The sequence below is a fragment of the Ursus arctos genome, unplaced genomic scaffold (assembly GCF_023065955.2).
Source record: "Ursus arctos isolate Adak ecotype North America unplaced genomic scaffold, UrsArc2.0 scaffold_18, whole genome shotgun sequence".
NCBI lineage: Eukaryota > Metazoa > Chordata > Mammalia > Carnivora > Ursidae > Ursus > Ursus arctos.
Genome location: NW_026622852.1, coordinates 24735575 through 24760259, shown reverse-complemented (window position 1 = coordinate 24760259; position 24685 = coordinate 24735575). Strand labels below are relative to the sequence as shown.

Here is a 24685-nt window from a genome sequence, read left to right as displayed (position 1 = left end):
TCTGGGTCCTGACTTTAGTAATAGACAAGGATTATGTGTTATTACCACATCATTTATTAGTATCTGATTAAATACCTTGGTGTTAACATTTTTTAAGCATTTCAGTGTTCAAACATATTAAATCTTTTTTAAGATTTTATTTTAGAGAGGGGAAGAGTGCAAGTGGGAAAGGGCAGAGGGGAAGAGAGAGAATCTCAAGCAGACCCCCCACGGAGCACGGAGCCCAATGTGGGGCTCACAACCCTGGGATCATGACCTGAGCCAAAATCAATTGTCGTACGCTTAACTGATTGAGCCACCCAGGCACTTCTAAAATCTTTTTTTTTTTTTTTTAAGACTTTATTTATTTGGGAGAAAGAGAGTAAGTGAGAAAGAACACAAGCAGGGGGACTAGCAGGCAGAGGGAGAAGCAGACTCCCTGCTCAGCAGGGAGCCTGATGTGGGACTCGATCCCAGGACCCTGGGATCATGACCCGAGCTGAAGGCAGACCCTTAACCGACTGAGCCACTCAGGTGCCCCTTAAGTTTATTATTATTTTTATTTATTTATTTTTTTAGTAGTCTCTACACCCAGTGTTGAGCTCGAGCTCACGACCCTGAGATCAATAGTCACATACTCTTCCTACTAAGCCAGTCAGGTTCTCCAGCAACCATATAAAATCTCGACCATAGAATTAACTTCTGTAGGTTATTTATTTATTTATCCCAGGTAAATTATTTTATTCATATTCTCTACAAGTTAACATCTACAACCGCCTACCTTCACCTACCTTTTAGAATGATCTGAGATCCTGAATTAGATTCTGAATTAATGATGTTTTTATTCAACTAACTTTTATGAGTACTCAGCAGATACAAATGTGATTTCCTGAGTTATATCAGTTCTGTGGTTTGCTATTTAATTCTCCTTTCCATTCTGAAAGAGTTCTTAGCCTTTGTTCATTAATCATAGGAAACAGTTGTGCAACATGCCTTGACATTAACTTGAACATCTAAAATTAGTCCTGCTACAATCAGTGGTTGGGAACAAGGTTTCAATAGTTGGTGGCATGTGTTAAGTAGACATTACAAGGTTGGAAGGAACTCCCTAGAAAGAAGTAAGTGACTTGCATTGTGTGTGTATGTGCATGTACTGTGTATATATGCAATTGAAGTTCCATTTGTATTAAGCAGATGAACAAATTACACCTGTTACTACAAATGCATTATAAGCATCTTTGCTTATGCACTGTGCTGTTTAATTATTTCAGAAGAAAAATATATTTGAAAACTTGGTATGCTAGAATGGATTTTTCTGCATGTTTTGTGATTTTAATTTTTAAAGGAATAATTATACTATATTTCAAGTAAATGGCTTTTTTTTCCTCTTCAGAATTTATAGAAACTCATTCACAAAAATGACATCCTGGTTGTATGAATGTCTTTGTGAAGCTGAACTTGCACAGTATTATCCTCATTTTACTGCCCTTGGCCTTCAAAAAATAGATGAATTAGCCAAGGTTACAATGAAGGACTACTCCAAATTGGGAGTCCATGACATGAACGACCGCAAACGTCTCTTCCAACTTATCAAAATCATTAAAATTATGCAGGAAGAAGATAAAGCAGTCAGTAGCCCAGAGCATCCTCTCCAGACAAACAGCCTGTGCAGTCAGGCTCGGGAGTCCAGAACTGGCCCTCGCAGGCAACTGCATTTTGATTCTCCTGCTGACAGCAAAGACAGAACTACCAACAACAATGGGTTCGAAATGTGCTGTTTATCAGATTTTTCTGCAAATGAACAGAAGTCTGGTTACCTAAAAGTGCTGGAGCACATGCTGCCAGATGATTCCCAATCCCATACAAAAACAGGAATTCTGAGTGCCGCAGCTGCTGCTTCCTATGTGCAAACAGAAACTAACACCTCACTCTTTTCATCAAATCACTTTTCTCCACTACTGGGGGATTATGATATTCCCATTATTCAAAGAGTCTCTCATGTTTCAGGGTATAACTATGGAATCCCTCATTCTTGTATCAGGTAATTATTTTTATCTTTTTTGGATATAGGGGAGAGGGTAGCATCAGGCAAGGGCAAGCCTCACCATGACTGAGAGCAACTCCTCCTTATGTACAGAAAAGTACAGTGAACAGCTTCTGCAACATTAATAGAAGTACCTTGATGGGGGGAAGTTCATGAGGAATTGGGACTTTCCATATGGGAGAAAGATGATATTGTTCACGTATGTCAAACAGCTGCTACTTGCCAGGATCTGCTATTATTCCGTTAGCAGACCTATGTCTGTTATTTATTATAGTGTAACATGATACATCTAATGCATCCTTGAAGGTAAAATAGTTAACTGGCCTTCTGCAATGGAAAAAAAGTGTGTGTGTGTGTTCCACAGGATTTTTTTTTTTAAGGCTATCAAATTCACTTCAGCCAGGAGACATAAAGCTTAGTTAAAAACAAAGAGCATGTACCTGGAATTAAGTAGGTCTTTCGTGCAGTTAGCTTACTTGCACACATTGAAATATGGTCCTGAATTTGAGTGCTTTCTTCAGTTCCAGCCCTGCAAGAACATATGATTTTGGTGATTGCAAAAGAGTAAGACACTTTTGATGTAGTTTAGACTTTGAGAGTCAGAGCGATAATTTATTTTCATCTAGGGCTTTGAGTTAAATGTTGAAATAAGGTCCCTAAGAGCTGAAATACTGAATAATCCCTAGTAACAATATTGGTATATAGAAAACATCTTCTCTTAAAAATAACAAATATTTGTTCTTTGGTTATTTTAAAAGTTATATATGGTGAGTTATGGAGAAACAAAATGCATTCTTAAGCCACATTTTCTTTTTTTTTTTAAGGCTATTATTCATACCTTAAAACAAGGTGTGTATTTACATCTGGTCTTTATATTGGCTAAGGTTTCAGAGGATCTCATAACCAACCAGTTCTTTTATTCCCCCCAAAATATAAAAGACCAATTTTACAGGTAAAAGGGATTTAGTAATTTGAAATACTCAGTACCTTTTATAGTATTTCTGAAATCTTTATTTGGTTTAGCAGAGCACAGAGCGTATAGTACTCTTTTCTTCTTTTAATTGTTAGAGAACTAGATTGTTCCATGACTATCAAAGCCAGGATTGTTGCTGTTCTATTGGTTAGCTCTGGTGAAAGAACAGATATTTTCTTGAATATTACAGTATTTTATTGAACAACACATAAAAATCTAAATTGGAATTATTTATAAATAAAGATGCCGCTTTGCATTATTAATTTGGACAGAATGAAGGTTTTAGTTTAAATATTGCTATTTCATTTATTCAGCACATATTAAGTACATCTAGGTCTGATTGTAGATGTAAAGATAATTAGGATATGTGCAGGCCCTTAGACTCTTAGGGAGAGTGAGTGGGAAGACAAACAACCATATGGTGAGATAAGTGCTCTTGTAAGAGGTTTATACGTGACAAACCCAGAGTGAAAGCTATTCCATTGAGCTTTCTTACTTTTTGTGTCATTATTTTATCACTCTTCCCACTCTTTATTATATTAGGGAAATAGAGATAAAAAAGGATATTTTCCCCAATAATCCTCATATTATCTTCTCACCCAAATGTTTCCAAGTAGCAGTCAAGGTTTCAGAACCCTGGGAGACTCCCTCATCAACTTAAGGCTTGCTGTTAGGATGTCATCTTATCCAAAGAGCATTTTCTTTGGGTGCCTCAAATCAAGTAAGCTAAAAATAAATTACTCGTCTCAGAATTTTTTTTTAAAGATTTTATTTATTTGACAAAGAGAGTACAAGCAAGGGGAATGGCAGAGGGAGAGGAAGAAGTAGGCTCCCGGGGGGGTTGATCCCAGGACCCTGAGATCATGACCTGAGCCAAAGGCAGATGCCCAACCCACTGAACCACTCAGGCGCCCCTGGTCTCAGAATTTTAATAAAAGTGCATTTAGAGATCTTCAGTAGACCTAACTCCAGCTGTCTTAACTCTTCATGTCAGAAAGACACAGCTTATTTCTTCTAAGGAACACTGGGTGTTAAAACCAGAGCCTTCTAAGGGTACCTGGGCATGGAGCCTGCTTAAGATTCTCTCTCTCCCAGGCACCTGGGTGGCTCAGTCATTGAGCGTCTGCCTTCAGCTCAGGTCACGATCCCAGCATACTGGGATCGAGCCCGGCATCTGGCTCCCTGCTCAGCGGGAAGCCTGCTTTTCCCTCTCCCACTCCCCCTGCTTGTGTTCCCTCTCTCGCTGCCACTCTCTCTCTCAAATAAATAAATAAAATCTTTAAAAAAAAAAAAATTCTGTCTCCCCCCCCACCCTTAAAAAATGCTTTAAAAGCCTGAAGTAGTCCTTTATGGTCTATATTAGAACTATTTGTTCTATATATAGAACTATATTAGAAATTTTATTTCTCCTTTATACTAATTTATATACTGGCAAAAAGTAATTTTCCAGCTAGTTGGAGGGCTCAGAAAATTGAAATTGATATGAAACAATTATATAGTGAAATATCCTGTGTAAAATCTATTACATTGGCTTTTTAGGGGCTATTAATCAAATTCTAAAGTGTAAAGGAAGGGAATAATTTGTCTTGCCTAAGACATTCTCAGTATATGGACCAAAGGCATTGATCCTGGTAAACTACTTTCAAGAATCCTATGTTACTTAGGTTAAGAGGAATTTCTATATAGGTAAATGGTCAATTGTTAGACACATATATACCCTCATTAGGCTCAGTATGTAAACCCGATGAATATTGTATCCCTAGCTCAAGGAATATTTCATTAAACATTCTAGCTGTTAAGGTTGATAAGTTCACTGAAGTCAGAGCCAGAGAAGAGATATATCTGAATAGAAGGGTGATAGTGGTAGGCAGCACCTGTTGTAAAATTGTCCTGGGAAGAAGAAATATAGGATTACGTTCTAACAAACAAACACACACAAAAAGAGGAAGTAAGAAAGCAAGACAGAGGTGCAGAATATACTTAGGAGGAACAGAGGAAAAGTACATTGAAACCTATCACCATTTCAAGATATTTAGTAAACCCAGGTAGGATAAAAAAACAAATTAGATAGAATGGTCAAAAAAACAGTGAAACAGCGCCTGGGTGGCTCAGTTGGTTAAATGTCGGCCTTCGGCTCGGGTCATGATCCCAGGGTCCTGGGATCAAGCCCCGTGTTGGGATCCCTGCTCAATGGGGAGTCTGCTTCTCCCTCTCCCCCCTGCTTGTGCTCTCTCTCTCTCTCTAATAAATAAATAAAATCTTTTTTTAAAAAAGAGAAAACAGTAAATATGTAAGAATAATTGGATTGAGAGGGAGCAAGAGACATGGGTTTATGTCTTTTAAAGGCCTTGGAGGGGTGGTCGCAACATACTTTGTTTGATTTTGAGGATTAACCAGCCTGATTTGGGGGGACATATAGAAAACATCCACCATTAGAAGTTTTTGGAAGAGCACATCTAGAAGCCAAACACCCAAGTCTTAGGGCTAGAGCAACTCTTCGGGTTTTGGGTTTTTTGTTTGTTGTTGGCAGGACAAAGGATGGAGTGGATTAGGGATAGAGATAGCAGTAATCAGGAGGATTCAGTTAATAAAAGAACTTTCTATATACCTAATATGTATAAAGTTACATATTAAAGTGTTGATTCTGAGAAAGTTTTATGTATGTGTAAGGTGTGTATATATGTTAAGTGTAATGTATATATAAAATAACAAAATGTGCTGATACTTTGACCTCATAAGTAGCCGCATCATATTATTAAAAAATTAAAGCCCACTTATAAATATGTATCAGACAGAATACCTCAGAGAAAGAGAATCTTTGGACAGAGATGGAGAAAATCAGAGTTTGTGTTCGAAAACGCCCTCTGGGCATGAGGGAGGTACGTCGTGGAGAAATTAATATTATTACCGTAGAAGACAAAGAAACTCTACTTGTTCATGAGAAGAAAGAAGCAGTTGACCTTACACAGTATATTCTGCAGGTATGATGCTTTCCTTTTGTGTTTGGAACTAATATTATCAAGTGTGTCGATTTTTTTTCTGTTTTGGGTGTTGGCATTCATTCCTGATATAAATCATTAATACCTTGGGCCTTCATTTAAAAAAAAATATAGTGAAGTGGGAGAAACAGTAACGTAATTTCTGCACTCTAGGGCATTATAATTGCAGCATATGTTCACTTAACACATTTTACATGAATGTAATTATACCTCTTTGGCAAAAGGGGGGACCGAGGGGATAAAAAAAAAGTGAATTGGCGATAGGACTAGTCACTGAGTGTATGCGCCAGAGTGACTCTGAGATGGTCCCATAGTCAGTCTCAATTCTTGCCTGTCTTTCACGGTGTGAGCTTATTCTTCTGAGTGTGAGTCTGGAGTTTAACGATGGAGGATATGTTTTCAAGCAGCAAAGTTCCAGATTGCCACTCAACTGCTTATTTTGATTCTCAACTGTCTTTGGGCTTAGATATAACTTGGTGGAAATTGGGCTCTTGAGCAGGCTACTTTGTACAGGGTAGATTTAGTAAGTAAATGTAATCCAGGGATATGATTTCACTTTTACATCTACCATAAAGGATTTAAAAAAACACTAGTAATTTAGACACATAAGAATATGTTCACTCCCTGCCAGAAAGACCACAAAAAGTCCAAGAAGAAAGGGTTTGGTATTGAAAGGAATTTATTTCATGCAGATAGGTACCCTGCAATAACTCTTCGGTCTTCTTATGGAAGCAGCAGGCCCATAGATGGAAGATACCATAATTTAGGTACTCTTAAAATTATGAAACAATTGTAAATAATCTAAAACAGAGGATAATCCACCAGATGTTAAGATTTGGGAATTCAGGTCCCTCTTACTCTGAATCTGCCTCCCTAAACATTCATATTATATTCAAACTATCCTCTCTCTTGCTCTCTTGCCTCAAAACCCAGTGAATGGTAGAGAGAGAAAAAGTGGTGAGTAATCTGTTGTGCTAACATTTTACCCGAGTCAGCTGAGATTTTACTCTCTGGAATAAATATGTTAACACTGAAGTCAAATTGTTAACACTTTCCCCTTCTTTTATACTTGCATTGTTCAACTTTTTCTTTGGTTATCAAAATTAGGTTTCACAGCAACATTCAAAGTAATCCACTGAGTCTTTCTGTGGGCACTAAATTACTAGGCCACTGTATAAACAACCCAATCACTTTAACAGCCTTATTGACTGCTGATCAATGCATAGTCTATTAGGTCTAGGTGGGAGGTATTTATTTTGAAAATGGTCTAAATGCCAATTGGTTATAATGTTATCTAGTTCCATGTCTTCTTACAGCCATAGTAATAGCCCTGTTCAGTTACCATCTACCCAAGAAGTCCTTAATGATGCTTCTGTCACAGTAATTCCCTTAAGGAAGCATTGTCTTGTCTTTTGTATTTTTCTATTATCCCAAAACATAATAACCTTACTTCTTTGTCATTACTATTGGTCAATACTTATTGAACACCCATAGTTTTCATAGCACTTTCTTCGCAGTTTGAACTTTGGACCTTTGCTCTCATAGGTCAAAGTCCTTACCTATCAATGCCATAATTACAAGTGCTGGGAGGGCTTTTACCCCCTTTTCTTTCCTTAAGTGGAAAGAAGAAAGGGAGGTTCATAGCAAACCTAGAAAATAAATACTGATCCTAGATTCTTTGGGTTTCAATTTTTAAACTTATTCAAGAATTCAAACAATAGGTTCATGTATCCATTTAATTAAATATCCTATCCTTTCAAATCTTTTTTTGTTACTTAGTATATATATGATCATATACATGCAGTGTGCTATCCTACTTTTGATTAAATTTTGTATCAGTATAATATGTGATGGGACAAGGAAACGAATTTGTATATATTTCATTCCAACTTCTTAAATAAAGAAATATATATAGAAAAAAGAGATGTTACTGAAATACATCAAAAAGTCAACAGTGGCTATCTCTGAGTAGTAAGATTTATAGATAATTTTATTTTCTTCTCTATTGTTTTCCATGTTTTTAAAATTTTCTATAATCAGCATGTTACATTTATATAAAAAGTAAAAACTTTTGAGTATGATGGATTCACCTATTTCAAAATCAAAAACATACAAAAGGGTATGCGGTGAAAAGTGTCCTGCTGATCGTATTTCCTCCTTGAAGGCAACCATTATTACCTGTTCTAAGTCTGTTCTTTCCAGAGGTAGTCTTTAAATACATGTTACTTTTATAATCTGAAAAAATCTATTTAAAAAATAAATTATGGAACTCTGATCATTACAAGACTAAAGTGAGTATTACTACAACCTAATTTATAAAGTATAATCAAATGAAGTATATGTGATGCAAAGGACTTTATATATGTATATATATTTAGATATCTTGTGCTAGCATTTATTGTATTTATATAATATATGTGTCAATTATAATAATTACAATAATCTTCCATGTTCATGTATCTTTCATTAAGGATATTTACAGAAATACTGAGAAAATCCACACCTAAATCCTTTTGGAAGGAAAGATACTAATGCCTCTAATCAATAAGTGTTTCCTAAGGTGTTTACCAAGAGCTAAAGTTATTCACAGGCACTTATAGAAGAAGAGAAAGAACAACCATATACTCAATGAAGTAAAAGAAAATTTTAAAGAATTCCCACATTTACTTGTGTTCATTATTTTCTTATTTTCCTGAAAAATGCCCCAAAATATATTAGTAATATATTTTACTTTTTATTATTGCCATTTTCAAGTTTATTCAAAAGTACAATGAACCCTTTCACCCAGATTCAAAAGTTAAAAACATTTTATTGCTCTTAAAATCCTATTACATAATTCATACCACGAGAAGTTCACAGATCTCTTTATTGTGCTGCACAGATTGATTACTTCCTAGCTCTTGGTGATATTTTCTAACTGGTAAATTCAACTTTGTGGCCCCAATTTCTGCTAAGGTGACCTAACAAATTTCCATGCTAATGTAATGTGATGGTACATGAAACAGAATCAGACCTGGAGAGAATGACCCATACAATAAATTGGCCCAAATTCACTTTGCTGGATTTTCCCTTAACTGGCTATTTAGAGCAGGCGCAAGAGGTATAAGAAGAAAGGACCTCATGTCTCATTCATTGTATATGGACTGCCATTACTACACTGCGATCAGGATTTTTACTCAGAGATAGTTGGGCTGCCAGTAGCCTCTAAATTATGCAAATGATTACGTCTGCATAATCCCAATTTAATAGGGTCTTCTATCCTTTTCCAGATTATCATGGTTTTTCATTTGGGGGTTATCTTGGACTACTTTCTCTCCCCAGCAAGTCATATCCAGGCATTTGCCAAATTTCTCATGCATCCATCTCCTCTTTATTTTCATTGTTATCATCGAATTTAGACCCTTCCTAACTCACCACTTGATTACCAGGGTCCCTGTTCTTAGTCGATTCATAATGGGAAGCAAGATTAATCTTCCAGAAAATGGCTCAGATCATCCCTTTCCTTTGCAAAGGGATTTTATTGTCTTCCCACTATTTGCTAAATTAAATATGAACATTCTTAAGGCTAGTGTCCCAATACCCATGCAACATAGTCCTAACTCATTATTCCAGCCTTCTGTTTCACCTTTCTACCTACCAAGATCCTATGTTTCAACCACACTGAATCTTCTCTGTTCCCTAAACGTTCCTTGTGCTTTCCCTGTGGCTGGAGTATCTTCCCTGCCTCCATCTCTTCTTCCCCCACAGCCCTTCCTGTGTACAGTCTTTTTCATAATGTCTTTCCCAATCAGAAGGAATATGTTTTTCCTTTGAATTCCACATGTACTTTATCTCTCAAATTTTTTCTAGCTTTGAATCATTTGTGTACTTGTCTGGACTCACATCTTTAGGTGGTGGGGTAGGGTAATATCTATATCTTTGGCCCCTTTGAAGTGCCTACTGCAATTATACATGTTACCAACGGAGCAATAAATGTTCATGGGATTAAAAACTCAGCTATTGGGGCACATGGGTGGTTCAGTTGGTTAAGCAAGCGTCTGCGTTTGGCTCAGGTCATGATCTCTCTGGGCCCTGGGTTTGACCCCTGTGTTGGGCTCCTAGCTCAGTGGGGAGTCTGCTTCTCCCTCTCCCCCCACCTTCCCCCACCCCACGCTCATGCTCTATCTCTCAAATAAAATCTTTTAAAAAGGAAAGAAAAGCTCAGCTATGTAACCTATGAAGTGGAAGTCTTCCTCTAGAATTCCCCCAAGTTTCAAATATGCTGGCCCTAGTTGGGCTATGAGGATAATCCCTATAGAATTCATTTCTCTTGGACCGAAGGAGGATTGGCTCACTCTTGTATTCATCAGTTTACTTCACTTAAGAAAGAACAAAAATTGTGTGCTTTAGTTTTTACATTATAAGACCACGTCTACAGAGATCTCAAGTGGAAGAAGGCCCCGTTATTTGATAGTTATTGATTGCTTATTTATCTCTAAGTTTGTCAGAGTCAGTTACTTAATCAGTTAAAAAGTATACTTACGCCTTTATCATGTGTTAGCTAGAATAGTGAAGAAAATCCAGAAAATGTCTCTTTCTATAAAAATCACATTTCTTTTTCAGCATGTTTTTTATTTTGATGAAGTCTTTGGTGAAGCATGCACCAATCGGGATGTGTACATGAAGACTACTCACCCACTCATTCAGCATATTTTCAATGGGTATGATAGTAATTATTTGCTTCTCTTGCTTCATACTGTTTTCCATAACAAATTTCTTTATAAATATCATTTATGTTTTTCAGTTTTTGAATTAGACATGAATTTGTGTTTTAATCTGATGAATTTAGACTCTTCTTTTTTTTTTTTTTTTTAAAGATTTTATTTATTTATTTGACAGAGATAGAGACAGGCAGCGAGAGAGGGAACACAAGCAGGGGGAGTGGGAGAGGAAGAAGCAGGCTCACAGCGGAAGAGCCTGATGTGGGGCTCGATCCCAGATCGCCGGGATCACGCCCTGAGCCGAAGGCAGACGCTTAACCGCTGTGCCACCCAGGCGCCCCGAATTTAGACTCTTCTAAAGAGTATATTGTCTCTATAGGACTTACCAAGCATTCAGAAATTTTCAGCAAAGATATAAGTTGTCAACAATATAATTTCATCAAAGTCCTCCGAATAAAAAGGTTTAAGTGGTTGTAGTTTGAACTTTTGATAATAGGAATGATATACTCTGCCTGTAGTTCAGTTACTTTTTTCATTGAAGTGGGATAAATAAGTGACTATATCTGTTTTTTATAGATTTCGAAATTTTGAAATAATTTTGAATTATTTTGAAATAATTTCGAATTTTGAAATAATTATTCATACTTAATAAACATTAAATGGGACCAAAAAGGCACTAGGGACTTCTGTTTATTCAAAATATACGCACATATAGATAAAGAATGCCAAACAGCCTGCTAGTATCACTGATTCCAGAGTAGTTTGACTTTTTACAAATAATTTTTATAACTTTAAAAATATTGAGGTATAATTCACATACAATTAGATGCACAGATCTTAAGAAGTATTCAGGTTTGATGAGTTTTGGTAGTTGTATAAATCCAAGAAATCAATTCCTCAAAAAAGATAATAGACCATTCCCATCACCCCACAGAGTTCTCTTGTGTCCCTTTTTAGTAAATCTCCACTTCCACCCTCAGGTCTTATATAATCACTGACCTGCTTTCTGTCACTATAGATTAGTTTTGCCTGTTCTAGAATGTCACAGAAATAGAATCATTCCCATATAGGTTCTTTTATGCTTGGCTTAGCATAATGTTTTTTGATATTAGTACACGTTGCAGTTTTTATTGCTGAGTACTATTCCTTTCTATGAATATACTACAATTTATCCGTTCTCCTGTTGATGGACTTTCGGGTCGTTTCCAGTTTGGGACGATTGTGAATAAAGCTGTATGAACATTCTTGTACAAGTCTTTTTCTTGGACATGTTTTCATTTATCTTGGGTGAAACCTAGAAAGGGAATTGCTGGGTCATAGGCTAGGTGTGTGTTTATAAGAAAGTGTCAAACAGGTTTCCATATACCCATTTTCTATTCCCAACAGCGATGTATGTGAATTGCATTTCTTTCTTTTATTTTTTATTTCCTTATTTCCTTATTTATTTATTTATTTATTTATTTACTTAGGATTTACTTATTTATTTGAGGGAGAGAGAGCATGCGCATGGGGGGGGGGCGGGGGGGGGGCAGGGGCGCCCTGTGAATTGCATTTCTACATCCTCACCATATTTGGTATTGTCAGTCTTCTTTATTTTAGCCAGTCTAATGGGTATGTAACTTGATCTCATTGTCGTTTGAATTTGACTTTCCCAAATGCCTAATGATATTGAGAATCTTTTCATGTGCTCATTGGCCATTCAGATAACTTCATTTGCCCAGTTTTTTTGTTTTCTTTTTATTGTCGTTTTGTAGATGTCAGTAATTTTTTTTTTTTTATTCTGAGCAGGCTGAAAAAGTGAAATACCTTTCTGGTTCGATTTCTTATGTGCCAAATCTAGGGAGTACTTTTTAAGAGAGCAAGTTCCAAAGTTAGAATTTGAATGTTAAAATAGTACCAATTAAATAAAAGGTGCAGGGGGTCGCCTGGGTGGCTCAGTCAATTGAGCTTCAGGCTTTTGATTTTGGCTCAGGTCATGATCATGATCTCAGGGTGGTGAGATCGCGCTTCCCGTGGGAGTCAGCTTGAGATTCTCTCCCTCTTCCACCCCCTGTACCTCCCCCGACCCCAGGCTTGTGCTTGCACGCACATGCGTGCTGTCTCTCTCTCTCTCTCAAAAGAAAAAAAAAGTTCAGAAGATAAGGAAGATATTATTCTTTAGTATCATTCTGCTAAATCTTCTTTAGTGTGTTCACATTTTCCTCCTTTAATCCTGTTCCTCACGTTCCTCTGCCAGTGTGTTCAAGTGCCTACACGGCCAGGAGCCTGATTCAAAAGACAGGAGTAACTGGTCTCCACTCAAGCAGCTTAAATCTGGTTAGCTACCATCTCTTTTTTCTCACACTTCCATGGTTCCTTTGCTGTTGTCCTATTACTCGTTCTTTGGTTTCTTTCTGGCTTCAGGCTCCTTTCTTCATGTTCATCTCTCTGCCCACCTCCAGTATCCCCCACCTCTCTCTTTGTACATAGACTTTTTTTCTTGCTGCAAGTAGCTGCTTTTATCATTAACCCATGCGATTCCTGTTCAAGGTCTGCAATAGCTGCTTTACTATTTAACATTATGGTCACTTTCTACTCTGTACTAGGTAGTTGGGCCTCTGGTACTCAGATAATCTTGGCCTCTAGCTCCTCTGAAAACATGTGATTGACAGGTTATTCTCCCAGCTGTCCTCTCCACCTTTTATTCTGCGGTTCCTCACTCCCATACCTCTGCACATACCCACCCACATATAAGAATAGTGGTTCTCACTTAGAGTCACATGATGTCAGGGCTAGAAGGGATCTTAAAAATCAAGTAACCCATTCATTTATTAACGAAAGTGAAAACTGAGGCCCTTAAAGCCCTTTTGCGAATCCTTCCTCAAATATTTTGCTTACACTGATTTTACCTCTGTCTAACCTTACTTAATATTTATAAGAGTAGTCAGTACCACCCTGTTCATCATATGGTCTTCCATTATTTATTGTGTTAATTTTAATTCTCTATTACTTTTTTTTTTTTTTAAGATTTTATTTATTTATTTGACAGAGATGGAGACAGCCAGCAAGAGAGGGAACACAAGCAGGGGGAGTGGGAGAGGAAGAAGCAGGCTCATAGCGGAGGAGCCTGATGTGGGGCTCGATCCCTTAACGCCGGGATCACGCCCTGAGCCGAAGGCAGACGCTTAACCGCTGTGCCACCCAGGCACCCCAATTCTCTATTACTTCTTTCATCAAACTTACCTTTTAGGATTAAGGCAAAATCATCTTCTCCAGAATTCTCTAGAGCATGAGGTCCTTGTTTTATGGTATAACCAGTTCCATAAAAAAAAAAAAAATTCCTATTAAAAAACTCAGGTACTGCTTTGAGAATATTTTTTCTTCTTCCTATGTTTTTATTATGTAAAGCCCTCCTCTCCTTAAAGGATTGTATTCTTATAGCTAATTTTGCCAGCTGTAAACAGGATTCTGTTTCTATCTGACTTTTGTCATGAAAAATCTACGTGTAGATTAGCATTTCTCTTAGTATATATGTTATACAAATTACTTTTTCCCCAGAGGCAATGCCACTTGCTTCGCATATGGACAGACAGGTGCTGGGAAGACCTACACCATGATAGGAACTCATCAGAACCCAGGACTCTATGCTCTGGCTGCCAGAGATATCTTCAGGCAACTAGAAGTGTCCCAGCCAAGAAGGCACCTCTTCGTGTGGATCAGCTTCTATGAAATCTACTGTGGACAACTTTATGACCTCTTAAATAGAAGAAAAAGGTACTGATTATGAGTGGAAAACTGTATATTTGTGGATCATTTTTTTAGGCCAGAGTCCCACAGCATTACTGAATCATGGGATTTGATGCTAGGTCTTGTTATATTAGTGCCTTTCTATGAAATTAGTCTCCTGCATCAGGTGAATATTTTTTAAACTGTCAATTCAGTTAGAGAAAAATGTAAATTAGGCTTCCATTAGTATTTTTTTAAAGTGATCAATATCCTACTGTTTACCAAAAGACTATCCCTTTTATTTTGGTCTATGAAAAAGGTCATGATTTCAGGAAGTCAGGATATCAACATGTACTTAAATCCCTTCCTATTCTTTTGACCTATTATTACACTGGAAGAACTATAAATAATGTTTCCTGCTTTCTCTTATTTTTTTTACCCTCAAAATCTTAGGGTAAACTTAATGATAGTTTTCTGAAATCGGTAAAAAGAAAAGAAAATCTCTCTTTTTCACATTAGACTTTTAGCTCTTGTAAGTCTTAAACTGTTGCCCTTGCAACATAATGCTGTAATTCAAAAATGGATTCAGTAACTGACTTTAAATCCCTGTTGTATTTTTCTGGTGTAAAGTTTTGTTTAGGTTGAAACAGATGACTTTAATTGAGCAAGAAGCAATGAAGTTGTGAAGGTATTGACTGGGAGAATAAGGAGGAAAGATGGAATAAGGGAGGTGGAAGGATAAAAGGGTGTCCTAATAGAATTAACCAGACCTGTGATGTGTTGGGAGCAGCCACACCAAGTGGAGAGAATTGAAGCTAAGCATGGTAGAAGGCTGGGGAAGCCAAATCAGTGACAGAAACTAGCCTCCAGCAAAGGTATCTTAGACCCTACAGAGCTGTCCGAAAGGATGTACAAATTCCACATGCTCCAGGCAAGCACTGGAATGAGGGGTAGGGGGAAAAGCAGCTCGAGCTCAGTAGGGAGAGCATGATAGGCCAGGCCCCCATGGTAGGGTATTGAGTCATGAAACTGGAGAAGCCAGCAACTAGGCTTGGGCAGACCACCACCTTTGGACTATTCCAAAGAAAAAGGGACTTTCGGGTATGCTGCACTTCAGAGAATGTGCAGGTGCTCAGGGTTCAGTCCTGCCACAGCAGCTGCCAAATAAAGGAGAGTTCTGCTCTGGGTTTGCTTTGGAGAAGAGTTGCTTTTCTTTTTTACCCTCTGTTGGTTTTGAAGCCTCAAGCTAGCTCAATCATAGCTCGTCTTCCAAGCCCTAGCACTCTTACTTAGGAGCCCTTTCTAGTCAGAATGTAGCCAGGCACTGGGGTGCTAGAGCTTCTGGCTCTGGGGCTCCCAAACAGACCAAGTTCAACCACTAGCCACTGACAAAATCCAAAGTAAGAAAAATGAGTGGTGATGAAACAAGAAAGGAATTTATTTCAGTGAGGCCAACACCAGGAAGACAGCAGACATACTAATATTTCAAAGACTGCCTCCAACATGCCAAAATTATGACTTGTTGGGTTTTCCTTGTTGTTGTTGTTTTTAAGATTTTATTTATTTGAGATAGAGTGAGCACGAGTGAGGGGAGGGGCAGAGGGAGAGGAAGAAGCAGATTCCCTGCTGAGCTGGATTCCAGGACCCTGAGATTATGATCTGAGCAGAAGGCAGACGCTTAACTGACTGATCCTCAAGGCATCCCCCACTCTTTTTTCCCCCCAAGGTTTATATAAGGAAAGTATAGGACAAAAGTTGGTGGGTACACGCAGGTGGGAGGTGAAGGCCAAGTTGATCATTGTCTTGGGGTCAATCATGGGTGGGGTCTTGCTGGCTCAGGGCAGTCCTTATTGCTTGAGAGGGTAGTGGGGGTAGTTTGGGTTCCCTTATGGGGATGCTTTGCCTGCAGGGTCTTTTCTCTGAGTGAACAGATAAGCGGAAAGAACTTAATTAGGAAGTTTGAGGTCAAAATGGAGGTAGTTGAAGTCCTCTTTGTTTAAAGAACAGTTGGCAGGAGAATAAAAGGTGTTGTGCTGTGTGTGTGTGTGTGTGTGTCTCTCTCTCTCTCTCTCTCTCTCCCCCCATCTGTCCTGTCTGTCTGGTCTGTTGGTCAGTTTGTTTAGGTGAAGACACAGTCAGGATATCTAGTCAGCTATTTGTGAGTGCAGTTCTTTAATGAATTACTCAGATATATTTCCCTGTATATTTGCATTTTTTAATTGTAGCCAAGGGGATGTCTTTGAAGCTTCTTTTTAGAAGTTTTTGGTTTTTTTTTAATATCTCTGGTTAGTTGGCTAATATCTCTTTTGCCTATCTTCCTGGTTCTTCTGAAATGTCCTAATCCACTGATGGCATCCTTTCTTTTTGTTTAGGGCCATTATGCTTTATTCTCTTTATCTTTTATTTTTTAATAAATTATATTTCCTAAAAGTAATAGTAAAACTTTGACAAAGGTGAACTGAAACATGTATGCTCAGTCGACCTCTTTTTTTTTTTTTGGTAAGATTTTATTTATTTGACAGAGAGAGAGTACAAGCAGGGAGAGCGGCAGGGAGAGGGAGAAGCAGGCTACCACTGAGCAGAGAGCCCGACACGGGGCTCGATCCCAGGATCCTGGGATCACTACCTGAGCTGAAGGCAGATGCTTAACCAACTGAGCCACCCAAGCGCCCCCTCAGTCCACCTCTTAAGCTAGAAACCAAAGCTTACAGATCTTCAAATTAACTTTTTTCTTTTTTAAAAGATCTAATTGGCTTTACTAAACAATTCATGAAGCAGTTCATTAATCCATCTAGCAGTTAGAAGGGAGGTCCAAGGAATTGTACAAAATGGAAGGTTTTTATAGAAAGGAGCGTGGGGCAAGAAAGTCAGTAGCAAAAGAAAAGATTGTTCCAGGTGAGATCACCTTCCTTTGCGGGGAGGGGCAGGGGGGTCTTATTAGATGAATTACCTAATTTTCCTTTGGGGGGGGATAGAGAGGGCCCATGTGACAGATTACCTCACTGGTGCTTATCAGAAAATTTCTGATTGGTGGGTTTAAGACACATTTCTGGGGGAGGTTGAAACTGCAGTTATGTTAGGTATGAAGTCCCAAATTAACTCTTAAAAGTAGAGGTTAGATTGTCTTTATACCCTTGCATAAAAAGTGATAGAAATACACTTCTTGCTTATAAGATTTAAAAATCTAGCAGTCCATTTCAGGCTGTCCATCAGGAACTTTTCTGGGGTGAGCTCAGGGTGTAGGGCCTCAGAAAATATGTTCAGGAATGACATGAGGGCTCTGAAAGCTAGATCCTTCTTTTATTCCAGAAGCCTGACTGTTCCAATGGTTGTTGTTGGTTTTTTTTTTTTTTTAAAGATTTTTATTTATTTATTCGACAGAGATAGAGACAGCCAGCGAGAGAGGGAACACAAGCAGGGGGAGTGGGAGAGGAAGAAGCAGGCTCCTAGCGGAGGAGCCTGATGTGGGGCTCGATCCCATAATGCCAGGATCACGCCCTGAGCCGAAGGCAGATGCTCAACTGCTGTGCCACCCAGGCGCCCCTCAATGGTTGTTTTCTGATAGGTCACAGGGATTGGTGAAGCTGTTTTCTTCCAGTCCTTCTGTAAAAAATGTGGAAACTTGGGGTAAAACATAAACTAAGAAAAAAAATTTTTTAAAGGTACCTGGCTGGCTCAGTCAGTTAAGTGTCCGACTCTTGGTTTCTGCTCAGGTCATGATCTCAGGGTCATGGGAATGACCCCCTCATCAGGGTACCCACTCAGCGGGGAGTCAGCTTGTCCCTCTCCCTCAGCTCCCCCCTCCCCTCTCTCTCTCTCTCAAATAAATAAAGTCTTTTTTTAGAAAAGAAATTTTTTTTTTTAAAGAAATTTTTTGAGAAAATCATTTCCTTTTTTGGCTATAATAGAATTCCATTCTTAACCTCAATCACTATCTTATTAAGGGAGAAAAATAATCTTTGAGTCTTTAATAGATTTAATATGTGCCCCTTGATGTATCTGGTTTAATGACGATGACAGACCGTAACCTTACACATAGGCCTGTGAAATTCAGTTATAGCACCAGATCTTCCTTCCTCCGTTGGAAGATATATCGAGACTCCTTATGTTGGAAATAAAGTCGAACGCCACTTACACGGGCTTAAGCTATTTAGGGAAGTCATGGGCTCATATAACTAGAAAGCCTCAAGGAGAATCAGGCCTTAGGGTCTGTTTACTCTAGCAGCTTGAGGATGTTATAAGGACCTAATTTCTTTGCTCAGCTCTGCCTTCTATGATGTTAACTTCCAAAACTGGCTCTCTAGTGGATACAGAATGGCTGCCACTGCTCCCAGGACCACATATACTTTCACTTCCAGAAAGAAAGAGCACCAGCACCTCACTCCTAGGCACCTAACAACCAGAGACTAGGACTTTATTTGATTGGGCCAGCAGAGATCCCATATCCAGTCCTGAACCAATCACTGAAACCATGGGTATACCATCCACTGGTTGGCATAGGTTTGGGTCATATGTTCATTCTTTTAATTGTAGCCAAAGATGCTGACTTGTTTACAACGGTCAAGGACCATCTCTGAAGCCCAGGGCTGGGGTCAGGAGGTGTGGGAGTGGGCGGGGAGAATACACATCAATCTCACTCAAATAACAGAACCCCTACCTAATAGGGGAATGATGCAATGGTTATGGGGAGGCAAGAACAGAGTCCATTACAGCGGGTCTTCCATACCAACCATGTTCTTGTATCTGCAGGCTCTTTGCAAGAGAAGATAGCAAGCACGTGGTACAGATAGTGGGACTGCAAGAGCTTCAGGTGGATAGTGTGGAGCTCCTCTTAGAGGTAACTCTTCTTTCCTTACTACCTCCCCTTCCCCTAACAACCCCCCCCCCAATACAGCAGCCTAAGTACAGGGAAAGAATTCATTTTGCTATCTAGCAGGTATAATGGACTCAGATTTAGCCAAAGGGCCATGACAAGCATGCCACTTCAGCATTTGCAAAATGTGAGTCCTCTAAGAGGATAGCTCCCTTCTCTACAGGGTTGTTGTCTCAGTGCCATGGAGGATGTGGGAGAACCTAATGCAGGAGAGGGATACTCTTCTGCTGGTTTCACCGGCTGATAATGTATATATTTCTATGGGAAATATATAGGAAACGCTGTTGGAGAGAAATATCCTTACTTGAAGTAAAATTTTAATAGTAAGGGGCACCTGACTGGCTCAGTCAGTAGAGCATGTGGCTCTTGATCTTAGAGTTGTGAGTTTGAGCCCTATGTTAGGTGTAGAGATTACTTAAAAAAAAATTTTTTTTAATAGGTGATGCACTTCACATGGGTTCAAAATTCAAGAGATACAGGGGCGCCTGGGTGGCTCAGTTAGTTGAGCGTCTGACTTGATTTCAGCTCAGGTCATGATCTCAGGATCGTGAGATCAAGCTCCACACAGGGCTCCATGCTCAGTGTGGAATCTGTGTGTCCCTCTCCTCTGTTCCTCCCCCTGCTGGTTCTCTCTCAAATAAATAAAATCTTTAAAAAAAATTCAAGAGTTACAATGAAAATATCCCTTCCATTCCCTTTTCAAACTGAGGCAACTAATTTTAATAATTTTTTTGTATATCCTTCCAAGGTATTTTTTTCCAAAGGTATTTTTAAATCTTCTATTAAAAGTTACCTTTTAACATTTGTTCATTATTGGATATAAACCTTACAAAAACATATAAAAAGATGGAAAAATAGAGGCCACCTCCAACTTACTATGTACAACTCCCTACTCCCCACTGAGATACCCACTATTAACAGTTTAAAATATTAAAACACACAGAGTTTAAAATATTTAAATTTTTTTCCTGTTCTGGGAATTTATTAACTTATGTACAAATAAATTTTTGGTGATTCTTCCTTTAACGCAGCAGTCCTCAACCCTGGCTTTGCATTGTATCATTAGGGACCTTTTTTCCCCTTAGGTAAAAAAGACCATTTTTATTGTGAAAAATAGCACTCTACAGAAAAATGCCTAATAAAGTCTACATGTGTTTAGTATAAAGAAACAAGCACCTTTATAATCAATTACCCAGGTGAAGAAATAGAACATTTCAGTACCCTGCAAACCCCTATACAGCTTTCCAGTCACGGTCCCCTGTAATCCTGACATTTATGCTGATCTTTCTTTTTGTTTTGCTTTGTTTTTTAAGATTTATTCATTTATTTTTAGAGAGCTAAAGAAAGCACAAGCATGTGCAGGGCGAGGGTCAGAGAGAGAGAGAATCCCTAGCAGACTCCCCACTGAGGACAGAGACTGACTCAGGGCTCTGTCCCAGGACCCTGAGATCTTGACCTGAGCTGAAATCAACAAGAGTCGGCCGCTTAACCAACTGAGTTACCCAGCCCCCTACGCTAATCACTTTCTTGTTCTTTGCTATAACTATATAACTTCGTTTTTGCCCGTTTTTAAACTTTATGTGAATAGAATCACACTGTATTTTTTAGTGTCTTCTTTTGTTCAACATTATGTTTTTGAGTTCCATCTGTGTTTTTGCATATGGCTGTTTTTATTTGCTGTATAGGATTCAATAAAAAGTATGAGTATACCACAATTTAGTTAACCATTCTGTTAATGGATAGTTGGGATTGTTTCTTTTTGGGCACTATTCTTTTTTTTTTTTTTTTTTTTTTTTTTTAAGATTTTATTTATTTATTTGACAGACAGCCAGCGAGAGAGGGAACACAAGCAGGGGGAGTGGGAGAGGAAGAAGCAGGCTCCCAATGCGGAGCTCGATCCCAGGACTCTGGGATCACGCCCTGAGCCGAAGGCAGACACTTAACGACTGAGCCACCCAGGTGCCCCTTTGGGCACTATTCTGAACTTGTAACTGTGAATATCCTTACACAGGTATTCCAGTACATAGCGTATGAGTTCTTTAGGATGTAGATCTAGTTGTGAAATGATTGGGTCAGAGGACATGCGTATCTTCACTTCACTAGATGATGCAGCTGCCTTCCGAAGCCGTGCGCGCTACCGCAGCAGTGCACGAGCAACCCCGTTCTTCATCCTCGCCAAAACTTTCTGTTGACTTCTAAATTTTTGCCAGTCTGGAATTGTTTAATTATATCTCATCGTGGTTTTATTCTGCATTTTGCTGATTGAGAATTAAATTGAATAGCTTTTCATATTTTTTTTTAATGTTAAGATTTTAAGTAATTGCTACATCCAATGTGGGGCTCAAACTCACGACCCTGAGATCAAGAGTCACATGCTCTACCAACTGAGCCAACCAGGCGCCCCACTTTTCATATTTTTAATTTATCTTACGGGTTTCATCTTTTGGCAACGCCAGTTAGGGTCTGTCCCTCATTTTTGGGTTGTCTGTCTTTCACGATTTGTATATTCTGGATGTGAGTCATTTGTCAGTTATTTGTGTCATAAGCATGTTGTCTCATTCTGTGGCTTATGTTTCTAGTTTCATCACAGTGTCTTTTTAATGCTTGCTTGAGTCCCTCTGAGGTCAATTAAATAAGAATCTCTTGGGGTGAGGCCCAAATGTAGATATTATTTTAAACTGAAATATAGGTCACATACCATAAAATTCACCTTTTTAAAATGTATGCATCAGTGGTTTTTTAATATGTATACACACACATATATATGTACAGATACGTGTGTGTGTATACACACACACACACACACACATTTTTTTTTTTTTTTTGAGAGAGAGAGTGCGAGCATGCACGGGGGTGGGCCAAAATCAAGAGTTGGATACTTAACTGACTGATCCCCGCAGGTACCCCACATGTCTTACTGAGTTATAATCCACATATAATAATAATCCTTTTAAAATATACAATTTAGTGATTTTTAAAGAATATTTAAAAAGTTGTACAGCCATCACCACTATCGAATTCCAGAACATTTTCATCACCTCAAAGTGAAACCTTGTACCATTGGCAGTTACTCTCTATTTCCTCTGCCTCAAGGCCTGGCCACCACTAAATTCCGTCTCGATGGATCTGCCTGTTTTGGCCATATCATATAAGTGGAGTCATACAATAGGCAACCTTTTGTCTCTGGCTTCTTTCATTTAGCGTATTTTCAAAGTTCATCCGTGTTGTAGCATATATAAATGCTCATTCATTTTAGTGACGAATAATATTCTATTGATATATTATTCATATTTTCATCCATTCATCAGTTGATAGACACATAGGTTTTCACTTTTATAGAAGCCAGTATTATGAATAATGCTGCTATGAACATTCACGTACAAGTTTTTGTATAGACCTATGTCTTCAGTTTTCTTGAGTCTGTGCCTAGGAGTGGAATTACTGGGTCATACTTTTTGAGGAGCTGCCAAACTGTTTTCCAAAGTGGCTGTACCATTTTATATTCCCACCAACAGTGTATGGAGGTAGGTGTTATTTCAAAGCTAACGAGGTGATTCTAACATGCAGCCTGCAGCCATTATAGTCATTCTTTCAGTATATCCAGCAGGCCTGACTAGAATCAGAGAGAGAAGGCTAGAAGGACAGGCTAGGTACTTGACAAAACCTACCTTTAAAACAGCTTCAAATACACCTTTCCAGGGACTTGTATGTGTGAAATGTCAGGGTGACCTACCTTTGATGTCTTCTGACAGTTTCTTTTTGCTAGGACAAGTAGGTACATTTTGCTTAGGGCTGGGACCTCATATTTGTGTGATTATCCTATTCGTGGGTCCGGGATCTAAAACCTGAGGATAGCACGTGACTGTGGCTATTTTAGAGTCACCTAAGAACCAAGAGCCCCTTTCTAGCAATTGTAAAGGCAGGTGAGAACAAAAGTTCGTGAGATGTGTTGAAGGGGCTTCCCTGAGACTGACCACTCTTAATCTTAATCCAGAGCTCCCTCCACTGTAGAGTCCTGAGGAAATTGTTTCTCATACTCCTATTCGCTGTGATCCTCTTGCCCCCTCTTCCCCAGTCATTCCTTCATTTGGCAGGGAGTTGCAGGAGATTGGGTCCCCATGACGTCTTTATCCCTGAAGATTAAACCAACTGAATGGGAAAGGAGCATATGTTGGGAGGAAGTCCCTTTTGCTTAGCTATGGGCCATCATTGTGTTAATGGGCAATCTGGTGTCAGATCACCTCCTCTACCCTGGAAGAGTTTTATGCACTGCTCTATCCTAAGTTGTCTTTCCTAAGAAAAGCAGAAAGAAGTTTCCTGTTAGTCAATATGTTATCTCATTGCCATTGATACTCTGTAATATATATGATGGTGTACAAGAAAGCCAGCTGAGATCGAGGTGGAAAGCTGCTATAAATTATGGATACCCTCATAAACATTTATTGACTCGAAACAACAGCACTGGCTAACTCAGGTGTCACACTTTCTCAGGTGTCACTGTTCATGCTCACTTAGGTATCACCCGTGTGTTTGCTCAGGTGTCACCATCCAGTGTCATCTTTGAGTGTCACCCTCACAAATCACCCTCAGGTGCACTCAGGCATGGCCACTTGTTGCCTGCCTGCACAACTAGCAGCCTCATTTTTTACACGGGATTGTCCTTCCAGAACCTTTCTCCTTCAGGTGTACTGTATTACCTGGTCGTCACGATGCAGGCACCCAGACTTCCCCCCTCTACAGAGGAGGCACTGACTCATCACATTTCTCAGATTTGGATCAAGATTTCTTCTATCAGGGAATTGATGAGTATTTTTTCAGTTGCAGAGATTTACAGAATTTTGAGTCATTTCTACAGCCATTTTACATTCTTATGGGTATCCATTCTGAAACTTCTGATAAATCTGTCTCCTGTTTTATCGTTGCCCTGGCTATAATTGGTAGCAGAGACCACATGGCGAAAGCTCCCCCTAGATGAGCCTCAGCTGTATGCCACTGATAGAGACTTAATGTGTACATAGTGCCTGTACTACTGAAGTGCTCATAGCCCTCCTCTGGTACATGTGCAGAAAGCTTAGTGATTAAAGCCTTATAACCAGACAGACCTGGGTCCCAGTGCTGTATATCCTTCAGCATGTCCTTTACCTTTCTGAGCCCGAAACATGTGGATGATAGTGGATGACTGGGTTGAGTGACAGAGAAGGAAATGAGATAAAATACATAAGATGCTTGGTGTGATGCTAGCTCAATTTGTCACATCTATTCTTTTTTTTTTTTTAAAGATTTTATTTATTTATTTGACAGAGATAGACACAGCCAGCGAGAGAGGGAACACAAGCAGGGGGAGTGGGAGAGGAAGAAGCAGGCTCATAGCCGAGGAGCCTGATGTGGGGCTCGATCCCATAACGCTGGGAT

The 24685-nt window shown here is 38.9% G+C and overlaps 1 protein-coding gene across 1 annotated transcript in view; it reads left to right on the top strand.

Moving 5' to 3' along the window:
• The first annotated feature begins 1378 nt into the window (after positions 1 to 1378).
• The window catches only part of KIF24 (kinesin family member 24), a 46605-nt gene continuing 23298 nt past the window's right edge, over positions 1379 to 24685 (top strand). The window contains exons 1-5 of the mRNA XM_044386846.3: positions 1379 to 2020; positions 5788 to 5977; positions 10598 to 10695; positions 14233 to 14448; positions 19150 to 19237. Coding sequence (XP_044242781.1) covers positions 1398 to 2020; positions 5788 to 5977; positions 10598 to 10695; positions 14233 to 14448; positions 19150 to 19237 — 1215 coding nt within the window. The 5' untranslated portion in view covers positions 1379 to 1397. The remainder of the gene's footprint in view (positions 2021 to 5787; positions 5978 to 10597; positions 10696 to 14232; positions 14449 to 19149; positions 19238 to 24685) is intronic.